This window comes from Patagioenas fasciata, chromosome 34 (genome assembly GCF_037038585.1).
Source record: "Patagioenas fasciata isolate bPatFas1 chromosome 34, bPatFas1.hap1, whole genome shotgun sequence".
Classification (NCBI taxonomy): Eukaryota; Metazoa; Chordata; class Aves; order Columbiformes; family Columbidae; genus Patagioenas; species Patagioenas fasciata.
In genome coordinates, this window is record NC_092553.1 from 3,656,289 (window position 1) to 3,676,533 (window position 20,245).

The window sequence follows — 20,245 nt, forward strand, 5'->3', positions numbered from 1 at the left end:
GGAGTTAAATACAAATATAAATTATTGAATAGGCCGGAAATCCCAGCAAAATCCATCAAATCAGCGCAATAATCAATAAATAATGACAATAAATCATCAATAATGACAATAAATAAATAAGGGTTTCAATAAATAAATCCAATAAATAATGGATTCAATAAATAATGAATCAAATAAATAATGGATCCAATAAATAATCAATGGATCCAATAACCAATGGATCCCATAAATAACCAATGGGTCCCATAAATAACCAATCAATGGGCCCCATAAATAACCAATCAATGGATCCCATAAATAACCAATCAATGGATCCCATAAATAACCAATCAATGGATCCCATAACCAACCAATGGATCCAATCAATAACGCAGAAGCACAACAACTAACGAAGGAACCAATGAGGTAGCGGCGTCCCCAAAATCGCGGGAATTGGCCCCAAAATGTCACAGCAGGCGAGGGGGGCGGCCCCAGGGGGTCTCCGGTGTCCCCACTGGTGTCCCCAGGGCATCTCTGGTGTCCCCAAGGGGCCTCTGGTGTCCCCACTGGTGACTCAGGTGTCACCGTGGGTGTCCGGTGGCACCACAGGTGTCCCCAAGGGGGTCTCTGGTGTCCCCAGGGGGGCGTCTGATGCCACCACAGGTGCCCCCACAGACGTTTCCAGTGTCCCCATGGGTGTCTCACGTGTCCCCATCGGTGACTCAGGTGTCCCCAGGGGGCTGTCCGGTGCCACCACAGGCGTCCCCAGGGTGTCTCGGGTGTCACTGTGGGTGCTGCTGGTGTCCCCAATGGTGACTCAGGTGTCCCCAGGGTGTCTCGGGTGTCACCGTCGTGTCTCCAGTGCCACTGCGGGTGCTCCCGGTGTCACCGCAGGTGTCTCAGGTGTCCCCATGGACATTTCTGGTGCCACCACAGGTGCGTCTGGTGTCCCCGGTGTCACTGCGGCTGTCTCGGGCGTCCCCAGGTCTGTCCCCGGTGTCCCCAGGTCCGTCCCCGGTGTCCCCGCGTCCGTCCCCTCCCCGGGCGCGCTGTACACCTGCGCACTCACCACCAGCAGCAGCAGCACCAGCAGCCGCTTCGCCACGCTCGGCTCCTCTGGGGGGGGCGCCCGGCGCACCTGGGGGGGAAACGGGGTGAGAACCGGGGTGAGAACCGGGGGTTTGGGGAAAAACACCCCCCAGGGGGAATGAACCATCCTGGGGGGGAAACGGGGTGAGAACCGGGGTGAGAACCGGGGGTTTGGGGAAAAACACCCCCCGGGGGGAATGAACCATCCTGGGGGAGAAACGGGGTGAGAACTGGGGGTTTGGGGGGAATGAACCACCCTGGGGGGGAATATGAACCACCCTGGGGGGGGGAATATGAACCACCCTGGGGGGGGGGAATATGAACCACCCTGGGGGAAAACCAGGGTGAAAACTGGGGGTTTGGGGAAAAACACCCCCCAGGGGAATGAACCACCCTGGGGAAAGGGGGGGGGTGTGTGGGAATGAACCACATGGGGGAAAGGGGGGGGTGGGAGGAAGGGACCACCCTGGGAATGGGGGGGGGGGAAGGAAGGGACCACCCTGGGAATGGGGGGGGGGGGGAAGGAAGGGACCACCCTGGGAATGGGGGGGGGGTAAATAATCCACCCTGGGGGGCAATTCTGCCCTCGCGGGAAATTCCGCGCTGCAGGTGGGGCTGAGTCAGGCGGGGGGAGGGGAAGTGAGTCACCCTCCCCCACACAAACAGCTCCGGGAAACGGGGGGGTGCCCCAGGAACCCAGGAGTGCGGGGGGGGGGACCCAGGAGTGCCCCAGGGACCCAGGCGTGCGGGGGGGAACCCAGGAGTGCCCCAGGGACCCAGGCGTCCGGGGGGGAACCCAGGAGCGCCCCAGGGACCCAGGCGTCCGGGGGGGAACCCAGGAGCGCCCCAGGGACCCAGGAGCGCCCCAGGGACCCAGGAGTGCGGGAAGGGGACCCAGGAGTGCGGGAAGGGGACCCAGGAGTGCGGGAAGGGGACCCAGGCGTGCGGGGGGGAACCCAGGAGTGCCTCAGGGACCCAGGCGTGCGGGGGGACCCAGGAGCGCCCCAGGGACCCGGCACTCACCAGCGGCGGGTACAGGACGCGGCGGTGGCGGCGCCGGGGCCGGGAGGGGCCGCTGGGCCCCACGGGCGGATCGAACGTGAAGTAGCGTGGAGGGGCCGGGGTGAGGCCCAGGCCGGGCCCGAGGGCCCGCTCGGGGGGTCCCCAGCCGCGGGGGCTCCGCTCGGGGGCTCCCCAGCCGCGGGGGGCCCGGTTCGGGGGTCCCCACCCCGGACACGTCCCCGTTGTCGCCGCCGTCGCCGCCGCCGCGATCGTCACTGTCATGGTGGCCAAAAAATGGCGGCGCGGCGCCGGGCGGGGGTTTATATAGAGGCGCTGGGCACGCCCACTTCCGGTGGAGGCCACACCCCTGAATGAATCTCATTGGTTGGTGGACGAGGAGGGGCGTGGCGTCGCGGGGAGGGCGCGCCCACACGGCCGGGGTGCGCTGGGGGGCGTTGGGGGTATAGGGACTGTATAGGGGGCTATAGGGGGACACGGGGGGGTATTTGGAGCGCTAGAGGGGCCCATAAAGGTCTATACGGGGCTATAGGAGCTATAGGGGTCTCTAATGGTCTATAACAGACTGGATGGGGGTGACCGGGGGATGTATAGGGGGCTATAGGGGATGTATAGGGGGCTACAGGGGATGGACAGGGGGGCTATAGGGGATGGACAGGGGGCTATAGGGGATGGACAGAGGGGCTATAGGTTGCCCGGAGGAAACAGAGGGGTCTATAGTGCTCTATAGGGATCTCTGGGGGTCTATAGGGGGCTGGAGGGGTGTTTTGGGCACTATAGGGGATCCATGGGGGCCTATAGGGGCCCTATAGGCATAAGAGGTTTGCTAGGCGTTCACCTCCTGCCCCACACACCCCATAGCCCCCTACAGCCCCCTATAGATCCCCATAGCTCCCCTTCCCCTATAGATCCCCTATAGTCCCCTATACATACCCTACAGCTCCGCCCATAGCCCTGCTTCCCCTATAGCCCCTTTAGATCCCCTGTACACCCCCTATAGATCCCCCATGGCCCGTATACCCCCCCACAGCTCCCCCTTCCCCTATAGATCCCCCCCCCTTCCCCACGCACATCACGTAACCGGGTTTTCCCGCCTTGCGCAACCGGACGCCTGGGTCCTCTATGGGGGGGGGGCGGGGGTTGGGCCACCCGGACGCCTGGGTTCCTCAGGGGTGAGTCACGGGGGTGCTGACGTCATCCCCAAGGCGGGGGGAGGAGTAGAGAGGACCCAGGCGTCCGGGACGGACCCAGGCGTCCGGGAGGGGACCCAGGCGTCCGGGAGGGGACCCAGGCGTCCGGGAGGGGACCCAGGCGTCCGGGAGGGACCCAGGCGTCCGGGTGCCCTCGCACTGACCAGAAAGACACAAAGGACCCAAAAATCCGAGATCTCAATGTAAAAAAGCCAAAAAACTCCAGTTCAGCCCCAAATATTTACAGCCCCCCCCCCGAGGTTAATTAACAATTAACAACCCCCGCTAATGAGGAATGGGGTGGGGAGATGGGGCACCCAGGGGTCACCCATAGATCTGGGGGGGCCCAGGGGTGGGGGGCACCCAGTGATCTTGGGGAGCACCCATAGGTCTGGGGGGGTCCCATAGATTGGGGGGCACCCAGTGACCTTGGGGAGCACCCATAGGTCTGGGGGGGTCCCATAGGTTGGGGGGCACCCAGTGACCTTGGGGAGCACCCATAGGTGTGGGGGGAGTCCCAGGGGCACCCATAGGTCTGGGGGTCCCATAGGCTGGGGGGAGGTCCCAGGGGTCTAGGGGAGCACCCATAGGTCTGGGGGGGGTCCCAGGGGCACCCATAGGTCTGGGGGATCCCATAGATTGGGAGGCACCCAGTGATTTTAGGGAGCACCCATAGGTCTGGGGGGGTTCCAAGGGTCAGAGGAGCACCCATAGGTCTGGGGGGTCCCAGGGGCACCCATAGGTCTGGGGGTCCCATAGGCTGGGGGGAGGTCCCAGGGTCTGGGGGAGCACCCATAGGTCTGGGGGGTCCCATAGGCTGGGTGGAGGTCCCAGGGGTCTGGGGGAGCACCCATAGGTCTGGGGGTCCCATAGGCTGGGGGAGGTCCCTCCCAGGGGTCTGGGGGGTCCCATAGGCTGGGGGGAGGTCCCAGGGTCTGGGGGAGCACCCATAGGTCTGGGGGGTCCCATAGGCTGGGGGGAGGTCCCAGGGTCTGGGGGAGCACCCATAGGTCTGGGGGTCCCATAGGCTGGGTGGAGGTCCCAGGGGTCTGGGGGAACACCCATAGGTCTGGGGGTCCCATAGGCTGGGGGAGGTCCCTCCCAGGGGTCTGGGGGGTCCCATAGGCTGGGGGAGGTCCCAGGGTCTGGGGGTCCCAAGGGCACCCCTAGATCCAGGGGTCCCATGTCGGTAGCGTTGGGCGTTCCCAGTGTCGGGTGATGAGGACGAGGGAGAGGCCGAAGGGGGGCGCATGGAGGTGAGGATGAGGACGATGACGATGACGATGACGATGATGATGATGATGACGATGACGATGATGATGACGATGACGATGACGATGACGATGACGATGATGATGACGATGACGATGACGATGACGATGATGACACCGAAGGCTCAGCCCATGTGCTGGCACAGGGTCCAGAGCGGGTGCCCAAAGTTGGGTCAATGGAGGTGATGATGATGATGACAATGATGACGATGATGATGCTGATGATGTTGACGAAGGCTCAGCCCAGGTGCTCACACAGCGTCTGGTGCAGGTCACCGAAGTTGGGTCGATGGAAATGATGACGATGATGATGACGACGATGACGATGCTGATGAAGGCTCAGCCCAGGTGCTCACACAGGACGCGGTGCAGGTCCCCGAAGCCGGGCCGATGGAGATGATGACGACGATGATGACAACGATGATGATGATGATGATGACGATGATGATGATGATGATGACGATGATGATGATGACGATGACGGCGATGAAGGCTCATCCCATGTGCTGACACAGGGCCCAGTGCAGGTCCCCGAAGCCGGGTCAATGGAGATGATGATGATGATGACGATGATGATGACGAAGGCTCAGCCCATGTGCTCACACAGGGCCCGGTGCAGGTCCCCGAAGCCGGGTCAATGGAGATGACGATGATGATGACGATGATGATGACGATGGTGATGACGATGATGATGACGATGGTGATGAAGGCTCAGCCCATGTGCTGGCACAGGGCCCGGTGCAGGTCCCCGAAGCCGGGTCAATGGAGATGACGATGATGACGATGGTGATGAAGGCTCAGCCCATGTGCTGGCACAGGGCCCGGTGCAGGTCCCCGAAGCCGGGTCAATGGAGATGACGATGATGATGACGATGATGATGACGATGATGATGACGATGGTGATGATGATGATGACGATGATGATGACGATGGTGATGAAGGCTCAGCCCATGTGCTGGCACAGGGCCCGGTGCAGGTCCCCGAAGCCGGGTCAATGGAGATGACGATGATGATGACGATGATGATGATGACGATGATGATGACAATGATGATGACGATGGTGATGAAGGCTCAGCCCACGTGCTGGCACAGGGCCCGGTGCAGGTCCCCGAAGCCGGGTCAATGGAGATGATGACTATGATGATGACGATGATGATGACGATGATGACGATGATGATGATGGTGATGATGATGATGATGACGATGATGATGACGATGGTGATGACGATGGTGATGAAGGCTCAGCCCATGTGCTGGCACAGGGCCCGGTGCAGGTCCCCGAAGCCGGGTCAATGGATATGATGACTATGATGATGACGATGATGATGACGATGATGACGATGATGATGATGATGATGACGATGATGATGACGATGGTGATGACGATGGTGATGAAGGCTCAGCCCATGTGCTGGCACAGGGCCCGGTGCAGGTCCCCGAAGCCGGGTCAATGGATATGATGACTATGATGATGACGATGATGATGACGATGATGACGATGATGATGATGATGATGACGATGATGATGACGATGGTGATGACGATGGTGATGAAGGCTCAGCCCATGTGCTGGCACAGGGCCCGGTGCAGGTCCCCGAAGCCGGGTCAATGGATATGATGACTATGATGATGACGATGATGATGACGATGATGACGATGATGATGATGATGATGACGATGATGATGACGATGGTGATGACGATGGTGATGAAGGCTCAGCCCATGTGCTGGCACAGGGCCCGGTGCAGGTCCCCGAAGCCGGGTCAATGGATATGATGACTATGATGATGACGATGATGATGACGATGATGACGATGATGATGATGATGATGACGATGATGATGATGATGATGACGATGGTGATGAAGGCTCAGCCCATGTGCTGGCACAGGGCCCGGTGCAGGTCCCCGAAGCCGGGCCGGGCGGGCGCCTCGCGGGCCCAGCAGCTCAACATCAGCTGGTGCAGGGCGGGGGGGCAGCCGGGGGGGCGGGGCAGGTACTCCTGGGGTCACCCGGGGACACGGGGTCACGCGGGGGCACCCGGGGGCACGGGGGAACTGGGAGGACTGGGAGGAGCTGGGGCAGTCGGGAGCAGCTCCCAGGGCTCCCAGTGCCCCCCAGTTCCTTCCTAGCCCTTCCCAGTCCCTCCCAGTGCTCCCAGTTCTCCCAGTGCTCCCAGTCCCTCCCAGAGCCCCCAGTCCCAGTGTCCCCAGTCCATCCCAGTGCTCCCAGTGTTCCCAGTCCCTCCCAGTGCCCCCATAACCCAGTCTCAGTCCCTCCAGTGCTCCCAGTGCTCCCATAACCCAGTCCCAGTGCTCCCAGTGCTCCCAGTCCCTCCCAGCCCCTCCCAGTGCCCCCATAATCCAGTCCCAGAGCCCCCAGTGCCCCCATAACCCCGTCCCAGTGCTCCCAGTCCCTCCCAGTGCTCCCAGTGCCCCCGGCGCGTACCTGGGTGCCCAGCCCCTGGCAGTGGCGCCGCGCGTTGCCGATCACCTGCTCCCAGTCCCCCCAGTGCCCCCATAACCCCGTCCCAGTCCCTCCCAGTTCCCCCCAGTGCCCCCATAACCCCGTCCCAGTCCCTCCCAGTCCCCCCCAGTGCCCCCATAACCCCGTCCCAGTGCTCCCAGTCCCTCCCAGTGCTCCCAGTGCCCCCGGCGCGTACCTGCGTGCCCAGCCCCTGGCAGTGGCGCCGCGCGTTGCCGATCACCTGCTCGTCGCTCAGCGCCCCGTACGGCTGCTCCCGGCACCGCGTCAGCACCTCCCACAGCGTCACCCCGAACGCCCACGCGTCGCTGGCCGGCGTGAACGTGCCCTGCGCCGGCCGCCCCGTAAGACACGCCCCCTCCCGGAAGCCACGCCCCCTCCCGGATGCCACGCCCCCATCCTTTAGCTCCTCCCATTCCCTTTAGCACCGCCCATTCCATTTAGCTCTGTCCCTCTAGCTCCGCCCCTCACTTTAGCCACGCCCTTCCCCTTTATCCCCACCCCTTTATCCCCACCCCCTTAAGCCCCACCCCCTTAAGCCCCGCCTCTTCACTTTAGCCCCACCCCTTCCTCTTCCCCCCAAGGCCCCACAGCTCCTCCATTCCCCCCACCCCCTGAAGCTCCACCCCCGAATCCCCACCCCTTTTATCCCCACCCCCTTTAACCCCACCCACTGAAGCTCCTCCCCCGAAGCCCCTCCCCCACCTCGAAGCCCCACCCCCGAGGCCACATGCCTCTGAAGCTCCGCCCCTGAAGCCCCGCCCCTCTGAAGCCCCGCCCCAAAGCCCAACCCCTCTGAAGCCCCACCCCCTGAAGCCCCGACCCTCTGAAGCCCCGCCCCTCTGAAGCCCCGCCCCAAAGCCCAGCCCCTCTGAAGCCCCACCCCCTGAATCCTCACCCCTCTGAAGCCCCGCCCCAAAGCCCCACCCCCTGAAGCCCTGCCCCTCCAAAATCCTGCCCCTCCGAAGCCCCGCCCCTCTGAAGCCACTCCCCTCTAAAGCCCCACCCCTTTAAGTCTCCCCCCTTAAGCCACGCCCCCTTAAGCCCCGCCCCCTGCCGCATTGCTCACCAGCAGGATGCACTCCCAGGCCATCCAGCGGATGGGCAGCAGCGCTGCCCCCTGCAGCCCCGCCCCCCTGACGCCACGCCCCCTGACGCCACGCCCCCTGCAGCCCCGCCCCGTTAAGCCCCGCCCCGTGGTGCTCACCAGCAGGATGCACTCCCAGGCCATCCAGCGGATGGGCAGCAGCGCGCGGCCGCGCACGCGGTAGTAGTGGCGCGCGTAGAGCTGGCGGCTCATGCCGAAGTCGGCCACCTTGACGCGGAAGCCCGAGCCCACCAGGCAGTTCCTGGTGGCCAGGTCCCGGTGCACGAAGTTCCGCGCCGCCAGGAACCGCATCCCGGCCGCGATCTGCGCGCCCAGCCGCAGCAGCGTGCCCAGGCTGACGGGGGGCGGGGCTTCAGAGGGCGGGGCCTCGGGGCGGGGCTTAAGGGGGCGAGGCTTCAGGGGGAGGGGCCTCGGGGGGGCGGAGGGGCGGGGCTTCGGGGGCAGGGCTTAATGGGGTGGTGCCGTCAGGGGGGCAGAGCATCAGGGGGAGGGGCTTCAGAGGGGCGGGGTCTCGAGGGGGCAGGAGTTCAGGGGAGGAGCTTCAGAGAGGTGGGGCCTCGGGGGCGGGTTTTCAGAAGGGTGGGGATTTGGGGCGGGGCTGCAGAGGGGCGGGGCTTCAGAGGGGCGGGGCTTCAGGGCGGAGCTTCAGAGGCGTGCAGCCTCGGGGGTGGGGCTTCAGGGTGGGGCAGGGGCTTCGGGGGAGGGGCTTCGGGGGAGGGGCTTCGGGGGTGGAGCTTCAGGGGGTGGGGCTTCAGAGGGGTGGGAATTCGGGGAGGGGCTTAAGGAGGCGGGATTTAAGAGGGTGGGGCTTAAGGGGGCAGAGTGTAAGGGGTGTTGGGTTTGGGGTGGGGAGAGGAAGGGGCTAAAAGTATCTTAAAGGGGCAGGACCCCCAAAAAGGACTCGGGAGGGGAAGGGGACAGCAGGGGGCGTGGCCTGGAGGGGCGTGTCCCCACCTGAGGGCGTGTCCTTGTGCCCCGGCCAGGAACTGGTGCAGGTCCCCGTGCTCCATGTACTCAGTGACGATGGCGAGCGGCCCCGCCCCCCCGACCACGCCCAGCAGCCGCACGATGTGGGGGTCCCGCAGCCGCCCCAGCGTCCGCGCCTCCTGCAGGAAGTCCCGCCTGCCCCCGCGTCACTTCCGGCCCCGCCCCCTCCCCCCGGCCCCGCCCCCTTTCTCTAGCGCCTCCTGCTGGGTCACATGCCCACTTGGCCACGCCCCCTTGGGGTGAAGTCCCGCCCTCCCCAGAGTCCCGCCCTTTCTGGAAGCCACACCCCTTTCTGAAAGCCACGCCCTTTCTGAAGCCACGCCCCTTCTGAAACCACACCCCTTTTGAAACCACACCCCTTCTGAAGCCCAACCCTTTCTGAAGCCACACCCTTTCCGAAGCCACGCCTCCTTCCGAAGCCACGCCCCTTCTGAGGCCACATCCCTTCTGAATCCCCGCCTCTTTTTTGCCGTGGCCCCTCCCCTTCACCTCGCCCCCCAGTGTGGCCCCGCCCCCTCTCCTTAGCCCCGCCCCCGCCGTGGCCCCGCCCCCACCTGGCGTTCTTGGAGGCGTCGGGGCGCAGCACCTTGACGGCCACCAGCAGGGGGCGCCCGGGGGGCAGCTCGGGGGGCCGTGCCGAGGGGGGCAGGGCCTGCGGGTCCTCAACCTCGCACAGCAGCACCTGGGGGAGGGGCGGGGCTGGAGGGGGCGGGGCCGAGCTCCCTGGGGGCGGGGCCGAGCTCCTTGGGGGCAGGGCCGAACTCCCTGGGGGCAGGGCTGAGCCCGCAGGGGCAGGGCCTAACTCCCTGGGGGCGGGGTCGAACTCCTTAGGGGCGGGGCCGGGCTCCTTGGGGGCGGGGCTGAGTCCTCAGGGGCGGGGACTAAGGATAAGGGGCGTGGCTTTCTACATGGGGGCGTGGCTTCACCTCGAGAGGCGGAGCTAATGGGGTGGGGCTTTTCAGGGGGTGGGGCTTAGTGGAGGGGCGTGGCTTCCTGGCTACACCTCTTGGGGGGGTTGACAGGAGGGGGCAGGGCCGGAAGGAGGGTGAGATGGGCCGGGGCCTGCCATGAGTGGGCGGGGCTGGAAATGTGGGGGTGGTGCCAGAGCTAAATGGGTGGGACAAGAGGGGGGCTGTCACAGCAGGGGTGGAGCTTATGCGAGGGGGCGGGGCCAGAACCGGGGGGGTGGGGTTGGGGGCGGGGCTTACCTCTCCGAACTGCCCCTCCCCCAGTTTCTCGCGGAAGCGGAGGTGGCGCCGGGGGAAGGCGGGGAGGGCGGGGCTGGGGGCGGGGCCGGGGGCGGGGCCGGCCAGGGCGTAGGCGGAGCCTCCAGTGACGTCAGCCTCGGCGTATGCACCCGCCCCCACCTCGGGCTCCACCAATCCTGGGGGAGAGGGTGGGTCAGTGTGGGCGTGGCTAAAGGGGGTGGGGCTACAGCACGGGGGCGGGCGCAAGGAGGGGTGGGGCTATGGGAAGAAGGGGGTGGGGCTAGAACAGGAGGTGGGGCAATGTGGGAAGGGGCGGGGCAACAAGGGGGAAGGGGAGGGGCTATGGGCAAGGGGTGGGGTTCAGAAAGGGGTGGGGATTTGGGAAAGGGGGTGTGGCCAAGGGGGTAGGGCTCCCTTACCATCCGTGTTGATTGGCTTGGCCCCATCGGGCGGGCTCCGAGCGAGTCCTCCCATTGGGCGGGCGTAGGTGTCCAGCAGGAGGCGATAGGCCGGGTTGGCCAGGGGGGCTGTGGCGGAAGGGGCGGGGTCAGGGGCGGGGCCTGGAGGTGTCCAATCACTGGGGTGGCCGCCATGCCCCATGTGGTGCCAACCAGCCAATCAGCCATAAGCCACACCATCATCATCATCCAAGCATCATCATCATCCAAGCATCATCATCATCCAACCATCATCATCCAACCACCATCATCATCCAAGCATCATCATCATCATCCAACCATCATCATCCAACCACCATCATCATCCAACCATCATCCTCATCCAACCATCATCATCATCCAACCATCATCATCATCCAACCACCATCATCCAACCACCATCATCCAACCATCATCATCCAACCATCATCATCCAACCATCATCATCATCCAAGCATCATCATCATCATCCAACCACCATCATCCAACCACCATCATCCAACGATCATCATCCAACCATCATCATCCAACCACCATCATTATCCAACCACCATCGTCATCCAACCACCATCGTCATCCAAGCATCATCATCATCATCCAACCACCATCATCCAACCATCATCATCATCCAGCCACCATCATCATCCAATCATCATCATCCAACCACCATCATCCAACCACCATCACCATCCAACCACCATCATCCAACCACCATCACCATCCAACCACCATCATCCAACCATCACCATCCAACCATCACCATCCAACCACCATCATCCAACCATCATCATCATCCTCCAACCATCATCATCATTCTCCAACCATCATCATCCAACCACCATCATCATCCAACCACCATCATCCAACCATCACCATCCAACCACCATCATCCAACCATCACCATCCAACCACCATCATCCAACCACCATCATCATCCAACCACCATCATCCAACCATCACCATCCAACCACCATCATCCAACCATCACCATCCAACCACCATCATCCAACCACCATCATCATCCAACCACCATCATCCAACCATCACCATCCAACCACCATCATCATCCAACCACCATCACCATCCAACCACCATCACCATCCAACCACCATCATCCAACCACCACCATCCAACCATCACCATCCAACCACAATCACCACCCATGAGGTCTCCCCCCACGCCCCTCCCCCCTGCCCCTCCCCCGCTCACCGGGCGCGCTGGGGGGCGGGGGCCGCGTGGGGCGGGGGGGGGCGGGCTCCTGGTAGTCGCCGGGTGCCGGGGGGACGCGCTCGTAGCGGGGGGGGCCCCGCCCCGCCCCCGTGGCGTTGTTGATGACCACGGCGTCACCCGGCGCCGAGAGCTGCGCCCGCAGCTCCTCCTGCCAGCGCCGGCGCTGCGGGCCACAGGTACACCAGTTACACCAGTTACACCAGTTACACCAGTTACACCAGTTGCACCAACCACTTACACCACTTACACCAGTTACACCAACCACTTACACCACTTACACCAGTTACACCAACCACTTACACCACTTACACCAGTTACACCAACCACTTACACCAGTTACACCAGTTCAGTTCAACCAGCTCAACCCAGTGCAACCCAGCTCAACCAGCTCAACCCAGTCCAACCAGTTTAACCCACCAGCTCCTCCCAGTTCAACCATTTCAACCCAGAGCAACCAGCTCCTCCCAGTTTGACCAGTTCCACCCAGTTCAGTTCAACCAGCTCCTCCCAGTTACACCAGTTCAACCCAGTGCAATCAGCTCCTCCCAGTTCAACCCAGTTCAACCACCTCCTCCCAGTTCAACCAGTTCGACCCAGTTCAACCCAGTTCAACCCAGTTCAACCAGTTCCTCCCAGTTCAACCCAGTTCAACCACCTCCTCCCAGTTCAACCAGTTCGACCCAGTTCAACCCACTGCAACCAGTTCAACCCAGTGCAACCCAGTGCAACCCAGTTCAACCACCTCCTCCCAGTTCAACCCAGTGCAACCAGTTCAACCCAGTGCAATCCAGTGCAACCCAGTTCAACCAGCTCCTCCCAGTTCAACCCAGTGTAATCCAGTGCAACCAGCTCCTTCAGGTTCAACCCAGTTGACCCCACCACTTCCACCCAGTTCCTCCCAGTTCCTCCCAGTTCCTCCCAGTTCCTCCCAGTTGGCCCCACTCACCTTCCCCAGGATCCTCCTCCAGTGCTGCCTCCAGAGGATGAGGACGATGACGGCCAATAGGAGCAGGATGATGGCCACCAGGCAGCCAATCAGGATGGACGGCTGGCTGTGCTCGGCCTTGGCCACTGGCTGCCCCACCCCGGGGGCTGCGACGGAGGCTGCTGATTGGCAGATGCCCTTGTGGCCCCACCCCCTCAAGCCCCACCCATTTATGCCCCGCCCACTTAGCCCCCACCCACCTAGGCCTCGCCCATTTAGCCCCCACCCACTTAGCCCCCACCCACTTAGGCCTCGCCCACTTAGGCCCCGCCCACTTAGGCCCCACCTTACCCAGGGTGGTGCTGTTGGTGGGCGTGTCCCCAGGCCAGGTGACCTCGGGGACGGCCAATGCCACGGCCGAGGGGTCAGGGGGCGGGGCCGGGGGCCACCCGCTGGCCACGCCCACCTCCTCCACCACCTCTGTGGGGAGAGGGGTCGCCCAGTTCACCCAGCAGCCTGACATGGGCAACCAGTGGGCAACCAGCCCAGCACCCACCAGTGACCTCATGACCCAACCAACCAATCCCGAACCCAACCAGTGACCTCATGACCCAACCAACCAATCCCGAACCAAACCAGTGACCTCATGACCCAACCAACCAATCCTGAACCCAACCAATGACCCTATGACGAACCAGTGACCCCACCACCCAACCACTGACCCCACCACCCAATCAACCAATCCTGAACCCAACCAGTGACCCCATGACCAACCAATGACCCCCTGACCCAACCAATGACCCCACCACCCAACCAATGACCCCATCATTCAACCAATGACCCCAGCACTCAACCGATGACCCCACCACCCAACCAATGACCCCACCACCCAACCAGTGACCCCATTACCAACCAATGACCCCCTGACCCAACCAATGACCCCCTGACCCAACCAATGACCCCACCACCCAACCAGTGACCCCACCATTCAACCAATGACCCCATGACCAACCAATGACCCCACCACCCAACCAATGACCCCATCATTCAACCAATGACCCCATGACCAACCAATGACCCCATGACCAACCGATGACCCCATGACCCAACCAATGACCCCATGACCCAACCAATGACCCCACCACCCAACCAATGACCCCACCACCCAACCAATGACCCCACCACCCAACCAATGACCCCACCACCCAACCAGTGACCCCAGCACCCACCCCGTGACCCCGTGACCCCGTGACGCACCCGAGTGGAAGGTGACCTCACTGAAGAGCAGCCACTGCGCGGCGAAGGCGAAGCGGCACTGCACGAAGCGGCCGCGGCGCCCGCGCAGGGGGACGGTGACGGAGCGGGCGCGGGGGTCCCGGGCGGCGCCCCCCGGCCGGTGGGTGAGCGGGGGGTCCCAGGCACCGCCCGCGCTGCTGCGGAAGCGACACTCGACCTCCCGGAAGGCGGCCACGCCCAGCGTCTCCATGTTGTTGCAGTGCACCTGGGGGCGGGGCCAGATCAGCGGCCCAGCATGCACCGGGGTAGAGGGGGCGGGGCTAAGCCGGGGTGGCCAATGAGACATGGAGATGAAGGTTCGGGTGGGGTCATGTCATGGCCGACCAATCCCACACGGCGCTTGGGCACAGGCCACACCCGACCTCCCATGATTCTCTGGGGCACCATTGACCCCATTCTCATGGTCCCCCCATTGCCCCCATTCCCATGACCCTTTGGGGCACCTGTTGACCTCCCTCCCATGATCCCTTGGGGCACCATTGAGCTCGTTCCCATGCTCCTCTGCTATCCCATGATGCCCTGGGGTCCCCCGCTATCCCACAATCCCCCGTGTCCCCCACTATCCCACAATCCCCCATGTCCCCCACTATCCCATGATGCCTCAGGGTCCCCCACTATCCCACAATCCTCCATGTCCCCCGCTATCCCATGATGCACCTGCATGGCCTGGAAGCGGCGCAGCTGCAGGAACTGGAACTCCATGGGCAGGAGGGGGCGGGGCCCCGGGGGGCGGCTCCACCCCACGTAGTCGTACCCCGCCCACAGGCGGCGCTCGCGGCTGCGCCGGAAGTCGTCCAATCCCAGCGCGCCGTCCGCCAGCTGGCCCAGCCCCCCGAACTGCAGCCTGCGGGGTCAGAGGTCACCCGGACGCCTGGGTCCCCAAACCCCGCCCACCCGGGAATGCCCACATGGGGGAGGTTGGGGGTCAAAGGGCACCCGGACGCCTGGATCCCCAAACCCTGCCCACCTGGGAACCCCCACATGGGACATAGAGCCCAATTTGGGGACACCAGGGGCTGGTTTGGGGACCCTTGGGGACAGTTTGGGGACACTTGGGGACCCTTGGGGACACCAGAGGTTGGTTTGGGGACCCTTGGGGACAGTCTGGAGACACTTGGGGACCCTTGGGGACATCAGGGGCTGGTTTGGGGACCCTTGGGAACACTTGGGGACAGTTTGGGGACGTCACTCACCCCCCGACGCTGAAGCCGTCGTAGGTGGAGTCGTTGAGGACAATGGGCGCGGGGTCAAAGGTCATCACCTGTCCCTGAGGGGCCGTGTAGGACACGAGACCAGCTGGGGACACAGGAGGGGACACGGGGACATGGGGACACGTCACCATGGGGACAGGTGGGGACACCACCCCCATCGGGGCCACCATGGGAGCTGGAGATGAAGCGACACCCAGTGAGTCACGGGGTGGGGTGGAGGTGGCGCAGGGTGCCATGGGGGTGGCGGGAGGTGACACGGGGTGACAGGGGGCGGTGACACGGGTGACGCACCGTCCCAGGGGCAGCCGTAGAGCTCGATGCGCAGGCAGACGCTCATGGCGCGGGGGGCGCGGGGGTAGACGCGCAGCGCTCGGGCCACCAGCGGCGGGGACAGGTCCTTCAGCACCACCCCCCGTGGGTCCTCGTTCCCCACGATCACCTGGGGACACCGCGCGGGTCACACGGGGACACCGGGTCACACGGGGACACCGGCGCCCGCACCGCAGGCATGGGTTGGCCCCAGGGTCCCCCGGTCACCGCGAAATCCCTCAGGTGCCACAATGGCCCCAAGATGTCCCCAAGGTCCACGATCACCTTAGTACCCACATGTCCCCAATGTCCCCAAGATGTCCCCAAGACCCCCAGTCACCTCAGTGCTCCAACATCCCCAACGCCCTCAACATCCCCAATGTCCCCAATGTCCCCAACGCCCCAAACGTCCCCAACGCCCCCAATGTCCCCAACATCCCCAACACCCCCAATGTCCTCAATGTCCCCAACACCCCCGATGTCCCCAACGCCCCCAATGTCCCCAACGTTCCCAATGTCCCCAGCGTCCCCAACGCCCCCAATAGCCCCAACACCCCCAACGTCCCCAACACCCCCAATGTCCCCATTGCCCCCAACACCCCCAACGTCCCCAACGCCCCCAATGCCTCCAATGCCCCCAAAGTCCCCAATGCCCCCAACACCCCCAGTGTCCCCAACGCCCCGAACGTCCCCAATGCCCCCAACGCCCTCAACATCCCCAACATCCCCAACACCCCCAGTGGCCTCAATGTCCCCAATGCCCCCAACACCCCCATCGCCCCCAACGTCCCCAACACCCCCAACGCCCCCAGTGCCCTCAATGTCCCCAATGCCCCCAATGCCCCTATTGCCCCCAACACCCCCAACGCCCCCAATGTCCCCAACATCCCCAACGCCCCCAATGCCCCCAATGTCCCCAACGCCCCCAGTGCCCTCAATGTCCCCAGTGCCCCCAATGTCCCCAACACCCCCGCTGTCCCGGTGTCACCTGCTGTCCCCAGCGGTCGCGCCAGTGCAGCCAGCGGTGCCGGTCGCGGGAGTAGCGCAGCCCGTAGGCGCCGGCGAACTCGCGCCCCTGTCCCCCCGCGTCGCGTCCCTGCGTCCCCACCAGCGTCACCAGGTGCAGCCGCCCCAGGTCGACCTCCAGGAACTCGTCACCCGCCGGGAACACGGGACCCGCCGGGCACCACGCGCCGTCCCCGTCACTGCGGCCCAGCCTGGGGACACGGGGACATCATGGGGACACCATGGGGACATCACGGGGACATCACGGGGACACCATGGGGACATCATGGGGACGTCATGGGGACGTCACGGGGACATCATGGGGACCCAATGGGCACCAGGTGCCGCCACCGTCAGTGCGGCCCAGCCTGGGGACATGGGATCATCATGGGTACACCATGGGGACAACATGGGGACATCATGGGGATGTCATGGGGACACCATGGGGACATCATGGGGATGTCATGGGGACATCAGGACATGCTGGGGACACCCAATGACACCCAAGGGACACCCAAGGGTCATCAGGACATTCTGGGGACACTTGGGGACACCCAAGGGACACCAGGAGGGGATGCTGGGCGGGGAGGCGGGGGGCACTGGTCTGTACTGGTTTGTACTGGTCTGTACTGGTCTGTACTGGTCTGTACTGGTCTCACCGTGCGTGGTGCGCGGCCGTGGAGTCGGACCAGGCGCTGGAGGCCGAGATGCGGCTGTCGGGGATGGACCCGTCACCCATGCCCAGGGCGAAGCGGCAGCGGCCTGGGGACACGGGGACAGCGTTGGGGACATGGGGACACTGGGGACACTGGGGACACGGGGACATTGTTGGGGACATTGGGGACACTGGGACACCGCTGGGGACATGGGGACATTGGGGACGCTGGGGACATCATTGGGGACATGGGGACATTGTTAGGGACATGGGGACATTAGGGACATCGTTGGGGACACTGGGGACATGGGGACATCATTGGGGACATGGGGACATTAGGGACATCGTTGGGGACACTGGGGACATGGGGACGTTAGGGACATGGGGACATGGGGACATCGTTGTGGACACAGGGGGACATGGGGACATCATTGGGGACACTGGGGACATGGGGACATGGGGGGACATGAGGACACGAGGGACATGGGGACATGGGGGGACATGGGGACATTGTTGGGGTCATGGGGTCTCACCCAGGTCCAGGTGCCCGTCCGTCGCCCGCCCGGACGCCTGGGTCCCTGCAGCCAGCAGCAGGAGGGGGAGGGGCAGCGGCAGGACCCCCATGGTCACCTGGGGACAGCGGGGGACACTGGGGCTCACTGGGGGGACACTGGGGGACACTGGGAGCCCCAGAGCAGCAGCTGCTCCCATGATGCACCGCTGGAATGTGCCCCTCCCCCCCAGCTGCTGGGCCTGCGGGAGGGGCCCGGACGCCTGGGTCCCTCCCGGACGCCTGGGTCCCTCAGGGCTGCTCCCACCCCCTCCCAGGCATCCAGGGGGGACCCAGAGGGGACCCAGGCGTGCGGGAGGGGACCCAGGCGTCCGGGGCCACCGTGGTGTCACCTGAGAGTGGGACACGGTGACCGGGACACGCGATAACACGCGATAACACGCGATAACATGTGATAACCCTGAACAACACGTGATAACACACAATAACACGTGATAACCCTGAACAACACACGATAACACGCGATAACACATGATAACATGTGATAACCCTGAAAAACACGTGATAACACACGATAACACATGATAACACGTGATAACCCTGAACAACATGGGATAACACATGATAACACGTGATAACACGTGACAACATGTCACAACACGTGATAACACGTCACGAGGTGCGATAACATGCGACTACACGCAATAAAACCACAACAACATGGGATGACACGCAACGATAACGCGTCAAAACACACGATAACACGCAACGACACGCGGTAACTCCCGAAACACGCAATAACGCATCAAAACATGCGGTAACACACCAAGTGCCCCCAAATGCCCTGAAATGGCCCCAAATCTCCTCGCAAGTGTCCCCAAAACGGCCCCAAATCCTCCCAAATTCCCCCCGATTTCCCCCCTTGCACCCACCGGCTGAATCCTCCGCGCTGCAGCTCCCGAACGCCTGGGTCCTCCCGAACGCCTGGGTCCCTCCACACACCTGAGTCCTCCTGAACTCCTGGGTCCTCCCGAACTCCTGGGTCCCCCCGAACGCCTGGGTCCCTCCACACACCTGAGTCCTCCTGAACGCCTGGGTCCCTCTGCCCCCCTGGGTCCCCCCGAACTCCTGGGTCCTCCCGAACTCCTGGGTCCTCCCAAACTCCTGGGTCCCCCCGAACTCCTGGGTCCTCCCGAACTCCTGGGTCCTCCCGAACGCCTGGGTCCCCCCGAACTCCTGGGTCCTCCCGAACGCCTGGGTCCCTCCACACACCTGAGTCCTCCCGAACTCCTGGGTCCTCCTGAACTCCTGGGTCCCCCCGGACGCCTGGGTCCTCTCTCCCCACCCCCTTTCTCCTCCTCTCTCTCCTCCCCCTCCTTATTTTGGGGGGGGGGGCCCGGACGCCTGGGTCCCCCCTGGGTGGGGTGGGGGCAGCAGGGGGGCTCTGGAGCCCGAACGCCTGGGTCCCCTTCGGGGCGGGGCTTGAGACTGTCTTTTGGGGGTCCCCTAGAAACACCCTTTTGGGGACCCCCCCAAAGGGACCCAGGCGTCCGGGCCCCTCCCCCCACGTGTTTGGGCCGTGACCGAATGTCTCAGGGTCTAAAAATATGGGGGGAGGGCTCCCCCCCGCCCCGGACGCCTGGGTCCCTCCCGGACGCCTGGGTCCCCACGTGGTCCCGCCAACTGCGGCCCCAACAGCTGGGGGCGGGGGGAGGGGCCGCAGCTGTTGGGGGAGAACAGCTGGAGGGGACCCAGGCGTCCGGGAGGGACCCAGGCGTCCGGGAGAGGGGACCAAGGCGTCCGGGGGAGGGGACCAAGGCGTCCGGGGGAGGGGACCCAGGCATCCGGGAGAGGGGACCCAGGCGTCCGGGAGGGACCCAGGCGTCCAGGGGGGCCGTAACCGGACGTTATTTTCCGGTTATTTGTGGGGCTTTTCTTCCATCATCAGCCATTAATTAATTCCCTGTTAATAGCTCTCATTTCCGAATTATCAGCCATTGTTTCCCCATTATTAGCTATTTTCATTCCATTGTTATCTATAATTTCCCATTATCAGCTGTTATTTCCTGATTATTACCCCTTATTTTCCCATTATTAACCATTTTTTCCCCATTATTATCCATTATTATCCACTATTTTCCCATTATTACCCATCGTTTCACTACTATTATCCATTATTATCCATTATTATCCGTTATTCCCACATTATTAGCCATTGTTTTCCCATTATTATCCATTACTTCCCCATTATTAGCCATTGTTTTCCTATTATTACCCATTACTACCCATTATTTCCCCATTATTATCCATTATTACCTCATTATTATTCA

At 63.1% G+C, this 20,245-nt stretch overlaps 1 protein-coding gene across 7 annotated transcripts; it reads right to left on the reverse strand.

Annotated features, from left to right (window-relative positions):
• Positions 1-4: 4 nt before the first annotated feature.
• On the reverse strand, positions 5-19,465 carry DDR1 (discoidin domain receptor tyrosine kinase 1). Of its 7 annotated transcripts, none has more exons than XM_071800951.1 (18): positions 19,188-19,465; positions 17,938-18,034; positions 17,409-17,511; positions 16,733-16,961; positions 15,727-15,874; positions 15,418-15,520; positions 14,882-15,068; positions 14,186-14,429; positions 13,280-13,408; positions 12,950-13,110; positions 11,983-12,166; positions 10,756-10,863; positions 10,337-10,512; positions 9,683-9,810; positions 9,096-9,263; positions 8,241-8,475; positions 7,212-7,361; positions 5-1,117 (listed from the first exon to the last, which is right to left on the reverse strand). In XM_071800951.1, exons 2-18 carry the CDS (start codon positions 18,026-18,028, stop codon positions 824-826), a joined length of 2,838 nt encoding a protein of 945 aa, XP_071657052.1. In that variant the 5' UTR covers positions 18,029-18,034; positions 19,188-19,465; the 3' UTR covers positions 5-823. The 7 variants fall into 7 exon arrangements, with proteins under 7 accessions (XP_071657052.1, XP_071657053.1, XP_071657054.1 ...); XM_071800952.1 differs by lacking the exon at positions 19,188-19,465 and adding an exon at positions 18,918-19,173; XM_071800953.1 differs by lacking the exon at positions 19,188-19,465 and adding an exon at positions 18,848-19,173 and having other exon boundaries at positions 12,950-13,107.
• Positions 19,466-20,245: the final 780 nt, after the last annotated feature.